The 21367-nt window shown below is 23.5% G+C and overlaps 6 protein-coding genes across 6 annotated transcripts; 2 read left to right on the top strand and 4 right to left on the bottom strand.

Moving 5' to 3' along the window:
- Positions 1 to 236: 236 nt before the first annotated feature.
- PCHAS_1349600 (PITH domain-containing protein, putative) lies at positions 237 to 1623 on the bottom strand (the record flags this gene model as incomplete). Its single annotated transcript, XM_016799383.1, has 8 exons — positions 237 to 320; positions 444 to 490; positions 581 to 665; positions 744 to 819; positions 939 to 1030; positions 1121 to 1153; positions 1301 to 1387; positions 1507 to 1623. 8 exons carry the CDS (start codon positions 1621 to 1623, stop codon positions 237 to 239), a joined length of 621 nt encoding a protein of 206 aa, XP_016654680.1.
- Positions 1624 to 2421: 798 nt separating this feature from the next.
- On the bottom strand, positions 2422 to 3975 carry PCHAS_1349500 (conserved Plasmodium protein, unknown function; the record flags this gene model as incomplete). Its single annotated transcript, XM_731510.2, has 1 exon — positions 2422 to 3975. One exon carries the CDS (start codon positions 3973 to 3975, stop codon positions 2422 to 2424), a length of 1554 nt encoding a protein of 517 aa, XP_736603.2.
- Positions 3976 to 4577: 602 nt separating this feature from the next.
- On the bottom strand, positions 4578 to 7700 carry PCHAS_1349400 (conserved Plasmodium protein, unknown function; the record flags this gene model as incomplete). The annotated part of the gene is made up of 1 exon (XM_732871.2): positions 4578 to 7700. One exon carries the CDS (start codon positions 7698 to 7700, stop codon positions 4578 to 4580), a length of 3123 nt encoding a protein of 1040 aa, XP_737964.2.
- A 2279-nt stretch (positions 7701 to 9979) lies between these two features.
- On the top strand, positions 9980 to 11221 carry PCHAS_1349300 (apicoplast calcium binding protein 1, putative; the record flags this gene model as incomplete). The annotated part of the gene is made up of 1 exon (XM_734645.2): positions 9980 to 11221. One exon carries the CDS (start codon positions 9980 to 9982, stop codon positions 11219 to 11221), a length of 1242 nt encoding a protein of 413 aa, XP_739738.2.
- Positions 11222 to 13219: 1998 nt separating this feature from the next.
- Positions 13220 to 14038, top strand: PCHAS_1349200 (conserved Plasmodium protein, unknown function; the record flags this gene model as incomplete). Its single annotated transcript, XM_733980.2, has 1 exon — positions 13220 to 14038. The coding sequence occupies one exon, from the start codon at positions 13220 to 13222 to the stop codon at positions 14036 to 14038; it is 819 nt and encodes a 272-aa protein (XP_739073.2).
- Positions 14039 to 15026: 988 nt separating this feature from the next.
- Positions 15027 to 21309, bottom strand: PCHAS_1349100 (conserved protein, unknown function; the record flags this gene model as incomplete). Its single annotated transcript, XM_737754.2, has 3 exons — positions 15027 to 16329; positions 16452 to 16521; positions 16662 to 21309. The coding sequence occupies 3 exons, from the start codon at positions 21307 to 21309 to the stop codon at positions 15027 to 15029; spliced, it is 6021 nt and encodes a 2006-aa protein (XP_742847.2).
- Between the last annotated feature and the right edge of the window lie 58 nt (positions 21310 to 21367).

Raw genomic sequence — 21367 nt, 5'->3', positions numbered from 1 at the left:
TAATTCAGCAAAATGACTAAAGAAATATATTAATAATAAAAGATATATATTTTATATTGTATTAAAAAATAAATAATTGTCCCCTTTTTCATATTATGTAAAGGTTTTAATTTTCGGAGTTTAAAAAGTTTTTTATTTTTTTTGTAGCTTTTTTTTAAATAGCTATAACATATCCTAAGTGATAACATTAACAGTTCATATTTTTTTTATCTCTTTTTAAAAAGTTACAAAGATTTTTAAAATGCGTCAAAGGAAAATTTTAATGCATCATCGGCACCCTTAACCTTATGGTCTTTTAAATTTGGAGAAGCTTCATATACCTTTGAAAAAAAAAACAAATAAAAATATTATTCATAATCATTTATATGATGAATATTGTGTGCAAATGTGTGTATATCCATGTAATAATATATTCGTCAATGGATGGAAAAAAAATATTGTACCGTTGCAACTGCCTTTCTTGTGTAATTAGTGCCTACACCTTTAAGTCCTGCCAAAAAAAAATAGGAACATACTTTTGTATAACAAAGAAATTAACATGTATTATTTATTTTTTTGTAAGGTGTTCATTCCTTAGTACCTATGTAAAATATTTTTGTTGTCTCTGCTCCATAATTTTCGCAAAAATAAAGGGTCAAATAGCTTACATTGAATAATGATGTTACCTAAAAATAAAAAATAAAATAAAAATGATAAAATAGCTAGCTAAAAAAAAAGCTCGAAATTTTTTTTTTAATGATTACTTTTAAGGGATATTCAACTGCGCCATGAAAATCTTCGGCCAAATCTATTTCTTGAATGCACTTAAAATCGTTAATGCTGCATAGACAAAAATTGAACAAAAAATTATTCATAAAAATATGGACAAGAAAAAAAACGCACACATGTGTTCGCTATATTCTAACATATTGGTCAATATTCTTTTTTCTTTTTATTACTTTTCAAAATCTATATCTTCTCTGTTGGAAAATATTTTCATTTTTTTTGGATATGTTCCTTCTTCACCACCAATTAAAAATAAACTTGAGATCTAAAAAGAGTGTAAAAAAAAACGACATAAATAACTACAAAACAGTAAGAAGATATGACTCATGCTTTTTCTTTAAAATGTATCCATTACCTTGCAGGGGTTAGTAAAGGGAATATTTATTATCTTAAAATAAAGGAATAAGAAAAATGTGTTGAAATATATTACATATACATAATAAGTGTATATGGCTATTTTCATATCTTTTTATCGCATGAACATGTTCAGGAAAAAATATAATTTGTTAATGTTTCTAAATGTTATTATTCATACCAGCTCGTGATCTGCATCACTTTCACAATGTGGTGAAGATAACCTATCTTCATATGGTTTTAAAATTTTCTTGCATGATCCATGTATCTGTTTAAACAGTAATAAATAAATAAAACAGCATGAATGTTGTATAATAGCTAAAATAAATATCATATAATCATTTCCCTTTGTTTATTATTATTATTTTTTTGACATTATAAAATTACCTGTTCATTTAAACAAGTAACCTTTTCTATATCTATATATTTTAATAAAAACTCTCCCCCTTTTAAAACTTCATCAGCTTCCCTACATCCACAACCTTCATGATGAGATATTGGCATTGTAAAAACATAAATATGATTTTATATAATTGAGAAAAACAATCTTTAATGAAGCTGATAAAATATGCTTTATTCAGTTCTATTAATGCTCGAATTTAACACGAATTAATATTGCTATGATTATATTTTATGCAATCTATATTTTTTTTTTCAATATTGTGGCATACAAGAATGTGCATATTATATGTTAACTTATTCGTTTTTGCCTAACAAAAATACATATAGACGTATAAAATTGTTACTTCAGCCAATTAAATATTACATATTTATTTTATGATATATAAAATTTTGAAACGGATTTCCCATTTAATCGTAGCAAATATAAATATGCATAATATTATGCAGTTAAATATAAAAGAGAAAAAAATTATTATAGAATGGAATTTTTGAAAAATGGGAAATAAAATACTGACCGAAAGAATAGTATTAAGCGTATATAATAGGCTATATATCAATACTACTTCAAAAAATAAGTAGTATGAATAGTGCTATATTTTTTGATAAAATTAAACTATATTGGTAATAATAAAAAAAATAATATATATTATTAACTGTTCAGAAAAAAATAGTTAAAATGTTCATAATTTTTTTTATTGTTCAGAAAATGTAACATAAAAAATAAAACAAACCACAATGGTGTAATCAAATTATAATGTAATAAAAAAAGAAACAAACAATTGTGTAGAATATTCATTCAAATAAAAAATGGTCAAACAACTTAAAAATACAATATGCGTAACACATATTTAAGGATATTAGCAGGGCTGTAAAAAAGGCTTAGCGAAATATGCAAATATTTTAAAATATAAATGGTATTTTTTTTTTGTTTTCCTTCACAAAATTCATAATATTTTGATCTTCAAAAGATCGATGCCATGAATATGTGTGTTTTCTTTCATTTATTAGATTTTTGTCTTTTTTTGGGTCAGCTAGTATGTTCATTTTTTTTTTTTTTAAATTTAGCATTTCGCTATTTTTTTTTTTTAAAGAAAAAGCTATACACAAATCACTTGTGTGCAAAATATTTAACTGTTTTAAACATAATGTTCTCATATTATAACAGGAATATAAATCGTCTATATCATTGTCTGTAAAGGATGCCTTAGAATATATATTTAATAAAGAGACTTTTGATGAATCGGATAAGCATTCATGAAAAAAATTTAAATGATAAAATATTCGAGCTCGCCATAATAAAAAATCTTCTAAAAATTTATACAACCGATTTTGTAAGCAATAATTAATACATTCATTAACTTTTTTTAATACACATTTTATATTAACATGGTCATAAATAAAATAGTTGTTCATATTTTCAACTTTTTTAGCTGTAATTTTTTCATTTAATATATATGATAAAAATCGCTTTTCATACATTAAATTATCAATTTTTTGTTCATCCAAAATACCACAATTATTAATGTCTTGTATATTTAGTAAGTCTTCAATATCTTGTTTATTTATTATTTTTATATTACCATTTCTACATTCTGTTATTTTTTTAATGTGTCTATTATTTTGAAACAAATCATCTTTTACAACATGATTAGGATTTACCATCAAAAAGCAACTTGCTTTTGTTATGTACAAATTAGCATGTAAGAAAAAATAGTTTTTTTTCATATAATTTTGTATTTTATTTAATTGTAATAATTTTATCATAAGATTGGCATAATTTATTACATTGTTCATAAAAAGTAATTTATAATTATTTAAATATAATATATATATATTTTCTAATAATAATAAATATGTAACTTTACAATTTATGTATGGAATATTTTTCCATTTATTTGATAATCTTTTTATTAATGTGTTGGAAATTTTGTCTTCTATACCATTTTTATGACCAACATAAGATATATATCTTAAAAAAAAATCATTATTTTTTTTTCTTTCTCTAACTATTTCTGTATATTTCACTTTATAAAAAGATTTCCTCAATACTTTCATTAATAAGGTGTGAAAAATTAATGAATAGAAATATGACATTTTATTATTTTTAATTATTTTATCATAAAAATAAACCAAATTAAATAAGCTTGTCATATTTAGAGGATTAAAATATAGCGACTTTTTAATCGACCGTAATATTGTACAATATTCATTGTCAGCTAAATGGCTATCCCATCTTTTATTTAATTCTGTTATTAATTCGGAACATCTTTTTTGCTCTTGAACAGATTTCAAATATTTATGTCTGTAATATTTTAAAGGTATCCCATATTGTTGATTTTCCAATGGACCAATGTCTTTATAATATCCTATAACTAACGTTTTATATCGTTTTGTTTTCCTTCCGAAACTGTTTATGCATTTTATAGCACCTACCATATTCTTATTCCTTCCCATTTTGTGTATACTACCTTATACGTTCGTATATCTACATTTGCTCATTCACTTATTTATATTACATATTGGGAATGGCTAGCCATAGTACATGTTTAATCATGTTGGGAGGGATACTATTCGTTTATTTTTTTGGAAAAATAAGCAACATAAGGGGGACAAAAAGTATTTATATTTTTCATCTTTCTATTCATAAAATTGTGTATATATAATTGGCAAAATTTTTTAATAAACTATTTTATACCAGTTAAATTGAAAAGGAAATAAAAATTTTACGATTTATCGGTATCACATTTTAAACAATGAAATAATTTATATAGCACAAAAAAATAATAAAATTTAAAAGGTTTGAAAAATTAAAAAGTTTGAAAAATAAAAAATAAAAAATAAAAAATAAAAATATAAATTAAAGCGTAAAGAGGAATAACATTCCTTTCTCAAAAATAGTAAGCCCTACAAATGCATGTGAAAGTTATAAAAATATTACTAAATTTGGAAAATAGTGTAAATATATACAAACCGTTTCAATTGTAGAGCAGCTCGCAAATGATAATTGTCGCTTTAAATAAAAATTGAAAAAAAAATAATATATGCTAAGGATGTAACTAAAAAGATAATTTAATTATATTATAAAAATGGAATAAAGTAGATTTTTCAATCTTAATATTTAAATTTTGAAAAGTATTTTGTATTTGAACAGTTATGCAAGATAACTCAGGTGTGGGGTTTGGATTTTTTTCCATAATATGATCAGCCATATTAAAAACGGATAAGTATAGCCGTAAACAATTTATGTCATATAAAAAGGATGTGGTATTATTTATTATGTTGTTTTGGTATGATGTTGTCATGGTTAGTAACATAATTAATATGGCTTCCTGCAAATATTTAACTGAATTAACAAATGAAATATCTTCTGAAAACCTTTTAATTTGATTTAAAGAAATGTGTATATCCGAATTTGAAAAATCGTGAATTAAAATATTATTATTTATGAACAGTTCATAAATTTTTTGAATTAAAATTTTTAATAAATAGTTATTTTTTTTTTTTACAAAACATTCTGTCCACAAATTATATACACACATATAATATATACTCTGTGATAATAAATTAATAGATGATAAATAATTAAATTGAAGTATATAATTTTTAATAATAAAATCAATTAGTTTATTATTATATATTTGTAATAATATTAAATTTTTTAAAATAATTATTCCGTTTTTTTTATTTTCATAATTCATATAATATATGGCTTCCTTCTTTTCTGGATCTTCAAAATTTGTAAAAATAGTAATACACCTTTCTACTAAATCGTTAAAGATATTTTTATCTTCATCTTTTAAAATTATATAAGTAGCTTCCTCCGAATAATTTTCCTTTTTCAAACATTCCATAAGTACAGTTATTTCACCGATAGTCATATTTTTTATGTGTCCCTTTAAATGTGGTAGCAACATATCTAACATGTTTTTAAAAAAAAAAAAATTTTTAAACACAAGTTCGTTATTATCTTGTTTGTCTATTGAGAACTGTTTGAGAGAAATGTTTTGGAAATATAAATTAGGTTCATTAGTATTTCCATTCAAAATGAAATGATTATCTAAATCGGTTCGAATAAAAGAATGATAGATTTTTCCAGTAGCACTTAGAAAATTTATCATTAAATTTTTATTTTTATAAAGCTGATCCGTTTCTAAAATTTTATTTACATAATAATTTACCATACAATAATAATTTTTCCAATATGCTTTATCTTCTTTTGTTTTTATTTTCGATGAAAGAATTGCAACTGAATCTAAAATGGTGATCATATTATTTATTCTGATATCTTTTGTATATATATAAAAATTGTTTAAAATAAATATTATGAAGTTTGGTATATCTAAGTGTGAAACTCTTGAAAATAGTTTAACAACAACAGATGCTATATCCATAAAATGGTCATCACAATCTTGTTCCTTTTCAACTTGGCTTACTCCTTCACAGTTAAGAGAATTGTCTGACCCGATTGATGGGGTTTGCTTTTTTTCAAAATGGCGAGTTAGAATTTGCTTAAAGGATTCAAAAAATATGTTGGCAATTTGGGGTGTCTGCTTTTCAGGACTTATCATAATATAGGCTGATAAGATTCTCGATAAATTATTTATAGAATTAAACTGATTAAATTTTATTATCTTATTTAAACAAGAATATTCAAAAACATAATCTGATATTTTCAAATTTTTAAAAGCTTTATAAATGTAAGAAAATGTTTTTTCATCGAATGTAGAAAATATTCTTAAGACTCTTAATTTTATACATTGAAATAAGTTTATATCATTTATTTTGTAAATTGAATAACAATAAAATATGATAGATAACTCTATATTATTACATGTGCTTATAAAATTTATTAATTTTGTTTTCATTACTTCAAACAATTCGTTTACATTATCTATGGTCAAACAAAATTGACTATCTTCCTTTTTAATGTCAAAGCAGTTTATTATTAAATCTTTGTGTGTACTCATCGTTGAGCATAATAATATGATGTCCTCTTTTCTTTCACAAAAAGGTAAGGCATTGAAAATAGAATTAATCAATCGAATATTCATTTGTGTAATTAGTTTATAATTCGTTTGATATTCATTGGTAGTACCATTTTGTTTGTCATAGATGTTGTCTCCCATTTCTAACCTCCTTAGATTTTCTCGATCTTTTGATAAAAAACGGAAGGAGATCTGTACTAACCTGATAAGATGGTGTAAAGAAACTTTTTTGAAAAAATTATTTTCACAAATTAGCGAATCTAATAATTGGATTAACATTGGGAATGTTAAATAATTTGTAGTATTATATGCATTTAAAATATTTATGATTTGTATAACATTTAAATGATTTTTTAATTTTAATATATGTTCTTGATATATAGTAAATAAATGGTATTTCTCTACGATTCTTAACTTCGATATGTTATAGAGTAGTAAGCTCAAACCTACGAGACTAAACTCAGATGGTTTGTTATTTTCAATCTTTTGAAGTAACAAAAAAAGAAATTCTTTATTTTCAAAATTGTTAAAGTAATCTAATTTTATCAATGAATTTATCAAAAGACTTATATAATGTGGGGATGAGGGTTTATCAAAAAATTCAATTGTGTCTTCATTCATTATTCTTTTTTGAATTTCTTGTAATAAATATACACTCTTTAGATTCCTTTTACATAAAAAATTTACTATAGAACAGATATGAATAAGATCAAAATCTTTAAGTCTAAGAATACATCGATTTATAATTTCAATAAAAATTCGATTATTTTCATATTCAGTATATGATAATAAGGTTAATGAATTTGTAATTATTTTGGGACTTAGGTTGTGATCATTTATTCTATACATTATTTCACGACAATAAATATTCCATAAACCTAAATCATTTTTTTTTTCTTTAAAACTTTTTTTTATTAATTCATAAAATTCATCATTTCCATCTGGTATAACATTTTCATAATTATCATTCCCATTTTTAGATCGATTTATATTTTTTTTATTTCTTTCATTTTTATTTATTTCTAATATTGGTCTGTTCTTTTTATATGCTGAATTAGCTAGCTGGGAACTGTAGTTAAAATTTTCTGACAACGCAATTTTGTTGATGGAAACAAAAAAGTTTTTACAAGTTCCCAATTTCCTGTGATACCCATTCCACAAATGTAATATTTTTATCTGCATGAAATCCTTCATGCCTTTTGAACTTACTTTTTTTTTAATCAATCATTTTGTGATTTTTTTTTGATAAAACACTCTTATTGATCACTTCCTATGATATGTTCTTTACAATATGTTGAGAAAAAGAATTCAATAGTGTAACTAAAAATTGATCACCATATATAGTTACCTTTTTATACATATGAAAATAATACAAGTGCATTTCTTTCTATTGTTTTTATTTTTTTATTTTTATTCGCCCCAATTTATTTCCAATTAAATTGGTTATTATGTGACGGTATTTGTAGAAATCCATTTGCTGTTATTTTTTAATTCCCTTAAAATAAAAATGTATTACCATAATTTTTTAAAATAATTTATACAAAATCTATATAAATATTTTGAAATTTTTTTACAATAACACCAAGGAGAACTACAACAATAAGGATGATTCGTAGCTTTATTTTTTCAGATTTTTTTGGAAAGCCTCCTATTTGTCCATATATTTACTATTTGTAGTAAAAGAGCAAAAAATGAAATAATAACTTTAAGAGGGAATATATGCATACATACAAAACCTTAGAAAGATTTCCAAAAAATTATATGATAACAATTGCTTGATGCCTTTTGAAAAAATTGTTTTTCCTTTTGATCTCTATCTTTTGCATGCAACAAAAAATGGGAATGCTATTATGTTAGTGAATGAAATAGTAAATATTCGCATTTATTTATGTATATATTTATGATTTCGCCTTTTTCGTTTTTCCCATTCTTTAAATAATATATAAATAACATACACAATTTTTGACTTTAATAAATGGGTGACAATTTTATTAATTTAATTACACCTTTACAAATATAAAAAACGAGAAAATCAGAAAATGTTCAAATAAATAAACAACGGTGTTGTCTAATTTAATGATAAATATGATGAAATAATATTTTTATTTTTTATTAAATTAAAATATATATCGAAATTTTATTATATTTATTATTTTTTTTTAATAAATGTGTATAAAATATTTATTTTCTACAAAATTATATGAACATGTCAGATTTTTTTTTTTTGGTCATAATTTTTTTCTCTGTTCATATGGGTCTTGGTATTGTCTTTTTGATTTGGAGAAAATAAATAAATGATGAAAAAATAAAAAATAAAAAAAACATCAGAAATATTACTTTATTATAAGTCTACAATTAAAAATATTTATTAACACATAAAAAAAGCAAAAAAAAAAAATAAAATATTTGTCTTAATTTTAATTTGTTTAATATATTTTACATTTTACCTGTTTGTTCATATTTTTATTTTTGAAAAATAGCCATTTTTTGGAAAGTGTAATTATTTCTCCATTTAAACACACACATTAAAAAGAATTAATAAAGAGAAATTCGATACTTTGAAAAGGAAAATTATGTCTATTTATTTATGATTTCATTTTTGTTCATTTTTTGTTTATTTATATATTTACACACACACATTATTAATCATTAATTAATGTATTTAAAGGTATGTACAAATCTGTTGTACCCATAAATACGAATAGTTATATATTTGTTATACGTAAAAATTACATAGATAGCTATAAGAGTACAAATATATGTATTACTACATATAAAATCATATATACATATTTGTGGAAATATATAAACCTTAATCTACATTATTATTTGTCCTATTTCATTGAATTAGCCAAATTAAATATTATACCTTGCGCATTGCCATATATGCATGCACATATACATATGGCTATTATTGAGTAGTATACATATAGTATGTGTCCACCAATTTATAGTCATAGTTCTTACTTATCTTCATTCCAAATTTATTATATATAATTTATAGACGCAATTTTATATATAGTGAAAAATTGAATAAGAAGAAATGCTTAGTTTAACAATTTTGTGATTAAAGTCTTTTTTCATGTTCTTTTTTATTATTATATTTTTTAATTATTTTTTTTTTCAATGTGCCTAAATAATTAGCTATATATACATAAAATATTTTCGCTGTTTAAATTTTTCAAAAAAAAAATTAGCATTAAGTTTACATTGTAGAATTCATGTTGTATTTTATTAATTAAAAAAATTCATTTAAATAAAAAAAGAGTACAATTTTCGCTATTATTATATAGAGACAAAACATTGAATGTGTATACATATGTATGCATTGTATTATAATACTGTCTGTGGCATTTATGTATAATCCCACATGTATATGCCTGTAGACAATATATACCTATTTAAATAAGACAATAAAGCATAGCTAATCATATAATACATCGCCCAATATTTCAACTTATATTCTTTTAAATATGAAATTTTTAAATTTGTCTGGGCTTGGACAAGGTGCCATTATACCTAAATTTGGTATCTTGTTTCTTTTTATAACTTTAATATTATTTTCAGATAGTTTTACAAAAAATAAAAAAATTGAATATTTATTAAATGCACAAATAGCTAGCAGAAAGGTATGTCATTTATTACAAAAAAATATATCAGTACTGGACAATTTGCTTATATGCAATTATTTTTTGAGCAATACTTTTCTTCAAAATGATTGGAGTAGTTTGAAGCAGAGCGGTGATGTAGGGATAAGAAACAATGGTATGCACAATATGAATGCAAGCAAGCATGTGCCGATAAATAGAAAGAATATTAGTGAACAGAATGAATACTCGTTCGACATAAAATTCGACACCAATAATAAAGAACTAACAGAAAATGTTTTGAAAAAAACTAGGATATCATTTAAACAATTAGACAAGAATAATAACAATTTTATTGATTTTAATGAATTTTACAAAAATATAGAAATATTATCTCAAATCCCTAGAGTGAATAAAAATATTTTGAATTATTTATTTAAACAATTTGATATTGATTATGATAATAAATTAAACTATGCCGAGTTTGTGTCACTAAATTCTTATGATTTTACATTTTTAAGCATATATCCGATTTTATTTAGTGATAAGAATGTAATAACAAAAGACGAAATATTCAATTATTTGGAAATATATTTTTATGAATTTTTAGAAAATGTTATAAGTGATAGTAGACATTTATATGGAAAAAATTATTTTGTTTATCAATGTATAAATAGTTTTTTTGTGTCTAGCCAAAATATATGGGATATGAATAAAGATCAAAAATTACAAATGGAAGAATTTGAAAACTTTCAACATGCATTAATAATGGAAATGGAAAATTTAACAAATTTCTTACATTTAGATATTAATATGGATAAAAAAATTGATATATCTGAATTACTTTTTTATATTATCAATGATATAGGTACATATACCAAATTAAATGCTTATATAAAAGAGTTAGACAAAAAATATCCCATTGATGGAAATCAAAAAAAAGAGAAGGTTATACAATATATGAAAAATAATTTAAACATTGAAAATAATATTATTTTTCATGTTCAATTTTTTATGCATGCCTTTGACCATAATAATGATATGACACTAAATTATGATGAATATAAAAACCAATTAACAACATTATCTGTTTTGGATAAAGTACCAGATCTTATTTATTATAATTGACAATTTTATAGAGAAAAAATTGTGCAATATTTATATTCCTATTAAATACCTGCACATGTTCATAAATTTGTTGATTTTTTTTTTTTTAAGTCATAATAGTATATAAAAAATGCACACAATCTAGCTATTCGATATAGCTTTTTTTTTTTCTTTACAATTTTTTTTTTTTTTTAATTTATCTCATATGATAACTTAAGTGTGTGCAATATGCACATAAGTGAATATCATAATGAGGATAGACCTATAATGATATATGTCCAACAACTGTTCACATTTTATGGTTTATTTAGTATTACATAATTTGAATGAGGATTTTTAATCTTTTATTTTGTTTGATATTATAGTTTTTTGCATTATTTTATTTGTTACGCTTTTTTAACTTAATAAATTTTAATCTTTATCAATATAATGTGCATATAATATAGCATATTTTATAACGAACTATTTGGATACCCTTTTTTATTTTTTAAAAAATCGACATATATATATAGAAAGGCTTTGAAGGGGGAAGAAGTATTATATAGGATTAAAAATGTATGGGAAAGGAGTAAATATTTTATATCTTTAAAAATTGATATCCAAATTTTATATTATTATATGTTAAAAATAGCAAAATATTCTCTTAATTTTTTATATACAATTTTATTTGTATGTAAATATTCATAATATTTCAAAAGAAATAATTTGTATTGGGGTTGCTTACTCTCTATAATGAAGTAACTTTAATTTTTTTTATGGATAATAAAAATGGGAAAAAAATTATATATATATTTTTTCCATATAAAATATGGTATATATAAGGATATATTTTTTAATAATGGCACTTTGTTAATACGTGATAATATAATATGATATTTTTTAATATGTATATTTTACATAATTATGCAATTGTATTATTTACATAATTTTTATAATACTACCCGTGCATACTTATTATTATTACCTTATTGACGTGCATTTGTGACCAAGTACAAATTATTGTATGGGTGTGTTTAACTAATTTTTTTTATTAATATTGTTTATAAAATATATTAATGGAATTATCCACGTATTTTTATATATACTTAGGTGTTTTGGAATTTATACTTAAAAATTTATTGCTGTTAAAATAGTGAAGTTGAAACGTTTTATTTTTTGCATGTCAATGTTTGTAAAATAATATATTATTAATTATTGATATTATTATGGAGAGACTACTGCTATATCGTATTATTTTTTTTATTAAAAATTAAACTCATGCCCACAAATAAAACCGTTTTTTTTTCCGTTTTTTAAAAAAATTTACCGTAACTGGTATTTAAAAATGTAATATTTAAACTGTTATGCATCCCCAATATTTTATAATTACATAATGCATACCCCATTTTGTATTGCTATGCTCGGAAACAGTTCGGGATATATTCAATAATCATGCGTGCATAAAAAATATATATTAAAGAAAAAAAAATAAGCAAATAAAATAGCATATATAATAATAATTATACTATATATGTACAATAAAATTATAGAATATAATAAAAAAATTCTTAACTGTTTTTTCCACATACCCACAAAAAAAAACGTTATAAAACAAAATATTATTATGCGTTAAACAACAAAAAATATATCTATGTATTTTATGCGTACGTACGTACATATATCATATGTATAAAATTTAAATTTGGTAGTATCTTATTAATTTAGCAAAATTGGAATATATCGAAAAAAAATAAATTTTTACATTTAAGAAATATATATATATTTATATATATTGGGGGGAAAAAAATTAAAAACAAACTTTTTTTTTTTTTTTTTTTCTTTTTACCCCTGCCTTTCATTTTAGGCATATTTATTCATTTATCATTTTTCCCCTTGTGTTGTTTATTTATTATTTTGTTAGTTGGAGACAATAGTACAAATATTACTAAACGGTTTTTGCTGTTTTATTTTTTTACAATTTTTATTTTTTAATTTTTTTTGTATTATTGGATGTAATTAGCAATGACAACAGTTTGAATTATGGGATTCTTAATAAACGATGAAAAAAAAAGTGAAATAATTAAAAGTAGCGAAGACCTTGAAATACCTAGAATAAATAATTTATGCTTGGGTGGATGCAATGAAAATGATGGGTACATTGGGAATTGTGGAAATAATTTAAATACTTATGACAATGGTGACAAAAATAATGATATAAATAAGATAAAAAACATTTTATCGGATGATAATTATGTTGTTGAAACAACTGGTGAAGATGTTACTCGTGTTGAGAGCAAAGATAATGACATAACTTATGACGGAAATGCACTAGAGGACGTAAATTATATAAATAACAGTAACAACATAAATATGAATGATCATGAAAATAATTCAGGGGATATAAACATATCTAATAATTTTCTATTTAATAAAGAAAATGAAAATATGTGTTCTAACAACACTTCAGCAACCACTAATAATGCGAATATGGAAACACAAAAAGATAGTAATACCAACGAAGATGGAAACCTTCTTATAAATAATAACCAATTAAACGAAGCATCCTCAAGCAGTAACAATGTGATAAATAAAACGTTTAATAAAAATACGAGGATTTTTCGAGCGAGTCCATATAACACAAATGAATCTGTTTCATCGATTAAAAAAAAAATTAAAAAAAAAATAAATGAAAATGATTATTTATTTTGTACAATTAATAAATTTTTAAGGGATGGATTGAAAAATGAATGTATTCCCTTATTTGAAAGATTGCAGCAAAATTTATTTTTTTTAGTAATGCTCGCTAATGCTTCCCATGGTAATTATGATGAGCATGAAAGTAGTTCATCCGATTATTAAGATAGTGAAGCAAACAACAAAAAATGTGTTTTCGTTTTAATATATCAATTACTTACGCATATATATAATACATGTAAATATGCGAATATTATATATTAGGAAGATTTGTATATATATCTCTCTCTCTATGTATACATACTAGGCTACGTGTTTTATGTAGCATATATGGTGTACTAGTCCCTTTACTTTACTTTTTTTTGTAGTCATACTTGCATGCTAATATTATCTTTTGACTTATGATAAATTTTTAATGTAAAATAATATACATGTGGTTATTTAACAATATATTCATTCTTCATTCTTCATTCATATTTTTATATATAATACCATTTCTTTGTAATATTATACGACTCATTGCAATTAATGAAACGTCTGCACGTGGCATTTCCTTTTTGTATTGCATTCCAACACCTAATTTACTACATATATATATATTTATTTATTTATTTTTTTTTTTTTTTTTTTTAACTTTATTTTATATTCATATTTCTTTGTCAATTAGCAATTTTACTATCATACAGACATTTCAATATATGCAACAAGCTTTCATTTTGGTATCATCAATGGTATGGCTATATGGCTATATGCCTTTAGCCGGCTGAGCACTTTCGATTGATCGGATTAATGTAGAAATGCTTTTAAAAAATAACAAGCAGGTGTGTTTATTAAAAAGTTATAATTTTTTGAATATTTCAAAAATCAAAAAATTAGTATAGCTATGCAATATATACGGTATGCGGAATATGTGTATGACCACATACGAAGTAAATATATAAAAAATGTAAATTAAAACAAAATAATTAAAAATAAATTAAAAAAATATATAGTATTTTTATATACTATATTTTTAGATTGAAGTTAATTTTTTCTCGATTTTCCAAAAAAGAGAAAAAATAATTCTTTCAAAACGGGATATATTCATAATATATAGAAAAAAAAAAAATATATTTTTACGCATTCATATTTTGAGCTTCATCATTTGTAAATTTTAAAAATTTTTATATGGCAAATTAGTAACCATATTGGTATCAAGGTTTGTATATGGTTTTGCAGAATTATTAGTATATGACATTCTTTTATTCAAATTGGAAAATTCTCCTGGATTTTTTGATCCATTAAAATTATTATATGTTATCATTTTATTATGCATATAATCGATTTGTATATTTCCTACAATCCCAGTAGTAGGACAATTAGCAGGAGTAAAAATTTTATTTTTTTTATTATTATCAATATAATGTAGATGTCCATTACGGACTAACGGCATAGATGTTCCTGATGTAGATGTTCCAGTTTCTGATCCATTCATAATATCATCTTTTTTTAAAAGACCCGATGGAATAATATTATCAATATTACAATGATTATTTATTACAGATTGATGTTGTTGTTTATTTAGATTGTTCATACTTTCTTCGACATTAGGTTCTTCAGTATGTTTTCCCTCCATACGATTATTTTCACCACGATTATCATTAATTTTATTTTGTTCAATATTATTATTTTCATTTTCGGGATTTGTAATATGTCTTCCATTTTCTAGGGGCATAGTTGATGGTGATGGTGGACCAAGTGTTGGAGCTCCATTCTTATTCATGTTATCCATGTATAAATAAAATAATAACTGTTTATGTGCATTTTGTTTATCTAGAAATTCATAATTGATTTTGAAAGAGTTATCAGCTATAGCTTCCCAATAATGCCAAACAGTCTTGGGAATTCTAACTTTTAAATTAATTCTTTTGTTACTTTTTTGAGGTATGTTACATCGTAAATATGCAAAACCTTGATCATATAAATTTCTTAAATTAACATCATACAAATTAGGATTATTAAATGCTTCATGAAGAGTATATTTTTTTGCTTGAATTAATAAGTTGTCTCCCCAATCAACCAAAAATTCACATTCAAGGGTAAACAGGTCTCTTAAAACCATACCTCCTAATTTATTAAACGCTATTTTTATATAACAGAAATTTTTTGATGTATTTTCATCAGGAAAACCACTATTTGGATATATACCTGATATTTCAAAATATGGTTCATCCATTTCATTTTTCATAGTTGGAAGTATAATATTATTATCTTCTAATATTAATATATCCAATTCTAAACAATTTTTTTTGGCTGTTTTTTTTTGTTTACTCACTACATTATCTTCATAATATTTCAATTCTTTATTCACAAAATCTGTTGCTTTTTTAATTAAATCTTGGTTATACATAAATAAGGTTTTTTCAAGCATAGCCTGCTTATCATTATTTTCTGCTTCTATTCTAGGGGTATAAGGTCTAAAAATAAAAAATAAAAATAAGGTATGTGAAAAAAGCTGTATAGCCAAAAAAAAAAAAAAAAAAGCTAGCTGCACACAATTTGTACATAATTTTTTTTTAATATATTTATATGTGCATACTCGTTACGAACGGTGTTGTAGTAGTACAACTCGGGGATTCCAATTCGCCACATGACTTCTTTCCAGCAGTCTGTAAAAAGGAAAGTACGTTTTCGATGTGCATATATTTATTTATGCATGATTTATGCATGGTGTGCACATGTACAACGAGCATTTCATAGGAAATGAATAAAACGCTAGTATATGAAAAAAAAAAAAATAATAACTTACATATATTTCTTTGGTAGTGTTCGGTGGCAAATTTTTGTTTCAATATATGACGTCCACAAGCACGACATAAAGTTCGTTCGCTTTGTTTATAATAAAAATCAATTCTTATATCTCCTATGAATTGATCACCTCGAGTAACAGTTCTTACTTTAATTATATCAGTATTTGGAAACTCCCATAATTTTTCAAATAAATCATCAACTAATAAAACAGTTTTAAATCCAGTAACTCTTTGATTTATTGGTCGAATATTTTTAAATAATTCTTTTGGTAGATCATCCATTTTATATGTTTTCCAATTTGGACCGCTTTGTAATATTGTTAAGTCCTTCAGCATATTTTTTATTTCATTAAAGTGTAATTGAGAAATATCATTTGAATTTTTAGGTGGCTTAAGATGTTTATACATTACATTATTTGATTTATTTTGTTCATTATCTTCATGTTGTTTCATTGTTTCAGGATTATTTATATTAAAGCTACCTCTTCTTCTTCTTCTTTTTCTTATTTTTATTTGTTCATCATCGATTTGCATTTTTTTTTGTCTCTTAAATTGGCTATCATGTTCATAATTATTATTGTCGTGTTCATAATTATTATGATCATATGTATTTGCACCATTGTAATAATTATTGTTATTATTTAAATTGTAGTTATAGTTAGGAATATGAGATTCATTATGAATGTGAATATTTTTATTTGGAACAAAATAATCATATCCATTATTTCCATATACACCCATTTCATCTTGATCTGGATTTGCTGTTTCATTTGTTCGTTCTATATTCGTGTCAGCAGTTAGCGAAAGTGTTTTATCATTAATTTTTTCCACCTTGCCGTTCATATTATTATATTCATAAGTATATTTTCTTTCCATATTTTGATAATTCAAAGTTCCATCATTTGGTAATATACTTTTCAATAAATTATTATTTTCATTATTATTTAATTCTTTTTTTTCTTTTATGCTATTTTCTTCATTTTTTTCAAGATTAGATTGTTGTATATTTTTAATTTCGGATGCATTTTGATTAGCTGTTGAGTTTTGGGTTTCATTTTTTTCTGCACAGTCATCATCATTTTTTTTTCGACTAAATAATCGTGATAAAAATTTTTCTCCTTTTTTTTCTGTTTCATTTTTTTTTGAAAAAAAGAAGTTAGTATTAAAAAAAAATCCACCGCTTTTTTTATTTTGTGAAGATTCTTCAGATTTTACTGTAACATTATTTATATCATTAGAATCGGAAATATTTTCTTCATTATGTTCATCTTTTATATTAGTAACACTATTACATTTATCGATTTTTATTTTAGGAATACTATAATAAATTGAACCATCATTATCATCATAGTTATTATTTATATTAAAGAAATATTCTACAAAATAATTTAGATAATGTGTTTTTATTTTTTTATTTATTAATAAATTTTCACAGCATGTTACAAATATATGATTCGTATCAAACAAAATGGAATCATCTACATCGTTGAAAATATTTAATTTATTGTCTTTATATGATATATGATCTTCACCAGAATTTAATTCATTTTCTGAATCCAAATCTTTAACCTCTTTTTCGTCTTCATCGAATGAGGAAGCAATGGCGTTTTTAGATCCACATCCATTGATGGTCTCTTCATTAATTGTATTATTTTTCGTATGAAGAGAATTTAAGAATCCATCATAATTAAACTCATTTTTTGGGTTCATAGATGTGGCTTTTTGGCGTAATTTTTTTTTGTTGGCTGTTTTGAAGTATAGGAAGTAAGTCGATACAGTAACGGGAGCAGTAGTAGTGGGAGCAGTAGGAGCGTGGCCACTCTCATAAAAGTAATTGAAATAATTTTCATAAGTAATATCGTCATCACTTAAATATTTGCAAAAATGTTTATCTTCATTACATATATTAAAAATTTTCTTTTTCTTTTTTTTCGATTTTTTTTTAAAGCTTTGTCTATATACACAGTCATCATCTGATTTATTTTCATTTTCAAAGTTTAGATTCACTTCTTTATTGCCATTACAATTATTAGGTTTGTGATATTTTTCAGAGACATAAATCTTTGTAGTATCATCTTTAATATAAAATCCTAGTTGATTAATTTTGTATGGCAATTTATTATTTTTCATTCTTGGAGTTGAATATATAAGTTCATTTGAATTGCTCTTATCCATATCTAGTGATAAACCTCCATTTTGAATGTTACAAAAAGACATGTCATTATTGCATTTATTAATATTTATAGAATTATTTTCATTATTGAATTGGATTTTATTTTGTGTATTATAATTATATTCATATGCGCCATTTTTTGTATGTAAAATAGTATTTTGGGTTTTATTATTTTTTAATAAATATGCATAGACTCTTTTTCCATTATATTTATACCACGATTTCTTTTTTTTATAATAATTATTTTTAAATTTTATATAATTTTTTCTAATACTCGAATTGAAATTATACCATTGAATATTTCCTTTAGCATATGTATATGACATATTATAGAAGCTGCAATAATTGCAACAAATTTTTGTTTGTAGATGTTCATAACTATCACATTTATTAATCATTATATTATCTATTGTATTTATATTATTGCTATTAGCATTTAAATCGATAAAATTTGTACTACTAGATAAATCAATAATAGTTGTATATTCATCTAAAATTACAGTATCTTCGTCATTAGGATCTGCTAAATCAGGTACTATTCCATCTGCATCTGGCATATTAAAATTATTATTTTCATTTGTAAAATTATTATTATTATTATCTCTTCTTATATCATTTAAATTATTTAAAGTAATTTCTTCTGATTTTTCATCTTTAGATATTTCGTCTAATGGATTTGTTCTTTCAATTCTGCTATATCTTCCGCTACCTCTTTGTCCTCTTATTGCCATTCTAGGTCTTCCAGCTCTTCCTGTTTTACTAGCGTTTGTAGATCCTCTACCTCTGCCTCTTCCTCTTCCTACCGAAGTAGTAGCATTTGTAATATCAGTTGTAGAAACAGATGCAGAACCCGATCTTTCTCTTCCACAACCTCGTGGTCTTCTTCCTCTACCTCCTCTTCGTCCACTAGAACCCAAATTACCTCTTCTGTTTTCTGGTGTATCTGCATTTAGTTCTTTATGAGTATCAGGAGTATTATAAATATATTCTAAATTCATGTCAGTTCGATATCCATGTGGATTAGCCATAACATTATTCATATTTAAATATAAAGGATTATTATATATCATATTTTGATCAGGGAAATAGATATTTGCTGTTTCATTTTCGATATTACTGTTGTGTCCGATTACCGAAGAGTCTGCAGAATAAATATTAATACTACTACTGTTAGTATGGCTGTTTGCATAGCTATTATTGTTTGTACTACTATTGCTACTACTATTAGGTGCACTATAAAAATGATGAGAGATATTGATAGCAGATTGGTGAGATGTAGTTGGAGTATTTCGACCCGTTTGAAGATCCCATGTATCATCCTCTTCATGCATATTATAATAATAATTTTTCAACAAATTTGATGGTATATTATTTGTTCTATCTATATCATTCATATAATTGATATGTCTAGTATCCATATTTGTTGATACATTTGAAGGTAAGCTTTTTGAAGATCTCATTGTATTAGTTCCAGATGCATCTATAATAGAATGATTAATATTTCCTCTTGATATATTATTTATATTTATATTATTTTTATTATCAAAATTAATATTATCATCTTTTAAATTTTCGGTATAATACATTTCATTATAGTATGTATCAAATTTGTTTTTCATATTATTGTCATTTGAAAAAAATCGATTATTATTTATGTCAAAGAAATTGAAATTTTTTTTATTATATCCATTATCTATAGGAAGATTTTTTCTATAATTTAAATAATCTGTATTATTATATAATTGTTGTATGTTATTGTTTGTTAAGCTCTTTTTTGAATCGGTCAGTTCGTTTTTATTTTGTATAGCATTATTATTATATTGTTTTATTTGGTTTACTTGACTAACTTGATTATTGTTGTAATTTATGGAACTATATTTGTTTGGGGCTCCAAACTTTTGCATATGTTTTATATCAAGCTGACCATAATCAGGTGTTAGTAAATCCATGCCCATATTTATTTTATTATGATCAGTGCTAAGATTGCTTATACTATTTTCAGACTGTGCATCTACACTATTTCTAAGATGTTTATCTAGCACAAGATGATTCATTTCGTTAGTTCTATTTTCATTTATTTGTGTTTCCGAATTGGTATGTGTATATACATATCCAGGTGGCATTACTTCACAAAAGCTCGAAGATCTATTATTAGGATGCCCATTTTCATGATTGATTAAGTTTGAATCATAAGTACTGCTATTCATTGTATTTTCAGGTATACAATTATTATTTACCAATCCATTTTTTTCTATATAATAATCTTTAGGTTCATAATATATATCTTTATATAATTTATATTTTGTGTTAACCTCCATACCTATACAATTGTTAACATTACTATATGGTTCGTAATTATTTTGTGGTTTGTCATTTACAATGTATGTATTGTTAATTTTGCTAACAGCGTCGTTATTTTGTATATCTTTATTGCTTTGTGTATTGACATAATTACCAAAAGGTGCATTACTCATCTTATTATTCAATTCGTCTTTGGTTTGACGACTAGATATGATCTTCTTTTGTTTGTTG

This window comes from Plasmodium chabaudi (assembly GCF_900002335.3).
Source record: "Plasmodium chabaudi chabaudi strain AS genome assembly, chromosome: 13".
In the NCBI taxonomy this organism is placed as follows: Eukaryota; Apicomplexa; class Aconoidasida; order Haemosporida; family Plasmodiidae; genus Plasmodium; species Plasmodium chabaudi.
Note: the sequence above shows the minus strand (reverse complement) of the source record. Positions and strands in the feature narration are given on the sequence as shown.